The following is a 4,213-nucleotide window of genomic DNA, read 5'->3' as shown; positions in this document are numbered from 1 at the left end:
TTATTCAGGACAAAATTAAATTTTAAAAATAAAATATTTTAAAAATACTTTTGAGCTTCCAATGATTTTTAATGTGTTAAAGCTAAAATTAATTAACATATTGCTAAAGGAAAAAAGTGAAAATTATGAAACTTTTCAAATTATGTAAGAATCGACAATCGACACTTTGCCAGGAAACCCGGCTAATATTATTAATCCTCGTTGTTTAAACATTCGCTATTGGAAAACAGTCTTATTAGTCCTTATTCCCTTGCTTCAACAATAGTCATCTAGAGCTCAGCAGAGCCTAATCATTAAGTTTAATTATGGTTAAATATAACTCCTTGGCTTCAGCTACCTCAGCTCATGGGTTTGATAGGCTGGAAGGGAGTAGGACTAAGATGGAGAAGATGTTTTGGTTCATCATTATTTTTGGTTTATGGATATTTTTCTTCCAATTGGCATTTTTAAATCTCCAAGTAAGTCTAATCCTAAGTCTAAGTCTAAAAGAATTAAGTCTTTGTCACAAACTCTGATTTTCAAATCACTATATCTTTGGAACCAAATGTTGTAGACCTTAGATATTTCAAACTATGAATTCTGTTATATCAAATATTCTGAATTTGAAATATCAAAGGCTTGCAACATCAGGTTCCAAAGATATAAGTTTGACTTATTTCAGAATTACTATTCGGATCCAGGTCACACCTCTGTGACTAGCACAACTCCTTTCCCTGCTTCCCAAGGGAAAATTCCTGATTTGGCGTTCTGTGATTCATCTCCATGGGATTTCGAGAAAGCAGAGAAAGCAGGGATATCAGGAAATATGGTTTCATATATATCACATCAACTTTATCCGTTTGGTTTGGGAGAATTTAAGAATAACAATTTCACATTACAACGAGAGTATGAAGAAGATTATCAGAAGTTACTTCTCCGGTATAACGGTACAATAGGGGTACTGGATGCTGTTACACGAGACTGTGCGTCCTATCTCATATACTGTAATCTACCGGGAATGCCGGACGTGAGATCAACCTTGTGTTGCTCAATGTACTTCAACGAACCAATCTATAGAAGAGAGAAAAAGTGTTTTTCAACTGTTGGAAAGCTAAACCAGAGCCAAGCAGTTGTTAATGAATTGGAAAGTATTGAAAGTATGACGGTGGCGATCAAATCGAGTGTAATAAACTCAGGTTATCTTAATAGAAATTTTACCAATAGTATTGCAATGTTCTCAAGTTCTTTTCACGTAGCAATTGTTGATGAGAAGATGGATTTGCAGGTCTTAAAGTCGAGTGATTTCAGACCTCTGACTTGGAAATCCACAAATCTGATCTCAGTCCGACTAAACCTACTTGATCAAACAAATGTTGCTCGTGTTATAGATGGTGTAAAATGCAGTCCTGATCCAGGGTATAGTAAACACCAGTGCATGAAACATGCAATGCAGAAGGAAACAGGTTCTCAATTCAATTGTTCTTCAGTTACTTTCGGAGCTCCAACCCCTGGAACAAAATTTTGTACTCCTGCAATCAATGCTTTGATCATGTCGGTCGAAAATAAGAAAAAGGGTGAAATTTTTTACCAAGGAGAAGCATGTTTGGATCAATGCAAGCTAAATTATTACTCTTTCGAAGTTCGTCCTGAAAACATACGCTCTGGGATATTTAGTCAGTATAGAATGGATGAAAGTAAATATGAATTCATGATGCTCCGGGTCTTCTACGAAGCTTCTCAGGTTCATTTGACAATCTACACTGGGAAGAGTCTGCAGGATGTTATCTCCGGGATTGGAGGAACACTGGGTCTTTGTATTGGTGGATCACTAATCACTATTGTGGAACTTGGTATCTATTTCCTTCAATGCAGACGATTTTTCTTTAAATAATTGTTATGAAAAGTTCTGAACAATGATATTTTAATATTTAATTATCATTTTGGATTTAAAGCATATTTTTCTTTCATATGTACAGCTTTTTATCTTAAAATTTAATACAATAAAGCTTTGAATTTTACGAAAACGTGTTCAACAATATATTATTTAACTATTTTTTAAACGCACATACTATCGCGACCTTGGAAGTTTCGCAATAAAACCGTTTCCCGCGGTTTTTTAAATGTTTGAAATCAACAGGTTGCATGAAATAAATACACGAATTTCAGTTAAACTCCCCCTCTTCGCCTCCCCTCCTTCTTCCCCCTTACCCACCTGTCCTGTTTCCTTCCTTCCTTAATTCGATAGCAGGGAGGGGGCATCTCGGTTTCAGGTGGAACCATGAACCACTGGTCCTACAACCCCCCCCCCCCCNGTTACTCCCTTTTCCTTTCCCCCCTTCGACCGTTTTTCCTGCCCCTCCTCCCCCTGGTTATCAATCATCTGTGGAGACTGATTAATGTGTAGAACCTCAAGAAATTATGATATCAATCCGACCAACTGAAAATCAGACAAATCGGATACTATGAGAATATTTATCTAAACCCATCAGCTCAAGGGAGAGCAACTAAAGTTTCAGGTTAAAAACACAGAAATACAGAAGAGAAAAGCTGGCATGGACAAAAATAAAGATTCTGAGGAAAAACTTGTGTTCAATTTGTTTAATTCTTTTATTAATTTTCTTCATTATATCAAAAAGTCATTTTTCGCGAGAGTCTTTAATTTTCTCCTCCCTTAACTTCTAGCTTTGTGGATTTTGGGAATTAAACAACCTTTCCTTTACCTATAAAGATAGACTATTCTAAAAGATCGATAGTTTCTTGGTTTTCATGATAGATATTGTTAGAAGATTGTTATCAGTTTATTCCTCAAACAGTCTTATATAAACCTTCCTCAGTCACCAGTGCATTGTTTATCTATTGAGTAAAATTGAAAATAATTAAATACTTTTCTTAAGTTATAAAATATTTATAATAGTAGAAGTGGAAATTTTTTAGATTTAGATTTTTTCTTTGAGACAAAAATAACTTTTAAACAAAAACTTTCGATATTGTTGGATAGCTTAATCCACAAGCGTTGAATATATTAAAGAGAGTTTTGATTTTTGAAAAAATTCTGAGAACTGAAAAGTTTAATTTATCCTCAGTTCGCGCATCACAGGTTCAGAATTGAGAGAGAAAATATATTTCCGTATCTAACAAGTTATATTAAGCAATTCAATATATTTATATATTGGTAGGCAGCTGGAAATAGTTAAGCTTAAGCAAAGAATCTAACCGAAACTTTCCACCTGCCCCCCCCCCCCCCCCCCAGTTCAATAGCACACCCTTCCTGAGAACCTGCATAAAGGCGCAACAAATATTAATGATTTTCTTTAGAATAAAATTTTATTCCAGTTTTATAATTAATCTTGTAATATTTAGTTCAAGCACTTTTAAACATAATGTCAGCTATATTCGGAACCATTAACTCTGGGAATACAGATATACTGTACAAGATAGATTGGGGTTTGGATAAAAAGTCTTTCTCTATTGTTGTAGAGCCTTGTATCCTGATATAGAACCTGGATCCTGTATCTTGATATAGTAAGTAGTCCTGATACATATCCTACAACTTGTATTCTGATAAAGAACCTAGAACCTACATCCTGATATAGAACCTATAGTAAAGAACCTGGAGCATGTCCACCGATAAAGAACCTGGAATTTATTTCCTGATATAGAACCTGGAACCTGTAAGGAACACAGAGTCTGTAAATTGTGGAACCTGTAACATTATTACAGGAATATTCTCTAATCATTACATTTTATCTAATCCGAATCTGAATCCTTATCTATATCCTGGGAAAATACTGACGGATGGATCAACAAGTTGATCGTTGCATGACAACCTCAACCCGGAGCCAACTCGAACTCTAAAAGTGCAAGGAAGCATGAATATCCGGGTACAGGGTATATCACGCTTACCAACAACCCACTTAATTAATTTTACTAAATATTTCTACAAAGTGCTAAACCCTTTTTTATTGTATCATGTAAGCTGCATGCATCCATGTATCCTGTAAACTGCTTCTAATCAACTGCTCCTTGTATCCACTAAGCTGCTTCTAATCAACTGCTCCATGTATCCAGTAAGCTACTTCTATTCAACTGCTTCATGTATCCAGTAAGCTGCTTGTAATCAACCGCTCCATGTATCCAGTAAGCTGCTTCTAATCAACTGCTCCATGTATCCAGTAAGCTGCTTGTAATCAACTGCTCCATGTATCCAGTAAGCTGCTTCTAATCAACTGCTCCA

The 4,213-nt window shown here is 35.5% G+C and overlaps 1 protein-coding gene across 1 annotated transcript; it reads left to right on the top strand.

Moving 5' to 3' along the window:
- The first annotated feature begins 247 nt into the window (after window positions 1-247).
- Window positions 248-1,885, top strand: LOC111696830 (uncharacterized). Its single transcript, XM_023466582.1, has 2 exons — window positions 248-458; window positions 662-1,885. The coding sequence occupies exons 1-2, from the start codon at window positions 306-308 to the stop codon at window positions 1,868-1,870; spliced, it is 1,362 nt and encodes a 453-aa protein (XP_023322350.1). The 5' UTR covers window positions 248-305; the 3' UTR covers window positions 1,871-1,885.
- The last annotated feature ends 2,328 nt before the right edge of the window (window positions 1,886-4,213 follow it).

This window comes from Eurytemora carolleeae, unplaced genomic scaffold, assembly GCF_000591075.1.
Source record: "Eurytemora carolleeae unplaced genomic scaffold, Eaff_2.0 scaffold72, whole genome shotgun sequence".
Taxonomy (NCBI): Eukaryota; Metazoa; Arthropoda; class Copepoda; order Calanoida; family Temoridae; genus Eurytemora; species Eurytemora carolleeae.
This window is presented reverse-complemented; position numbering and strand designations above follow the sequence as displayed.

Bases quoted from the DNA above. Each gene is read 5' to 3' on its own strand.
- LOC111696830 (XM_023466582.1), top strand. From the start codon at position 306: ATGGTTAAATATAACTCCTTGGCTTCAGCTACCTCAGCTCATGGGTTT. The intron at 459-661 runs GTAAGTCTAATC...GACTTATTTCAG, and splicing joins TGGCATTTTTAAATCTCCAA to AATTACTATTCGGATCCAGG.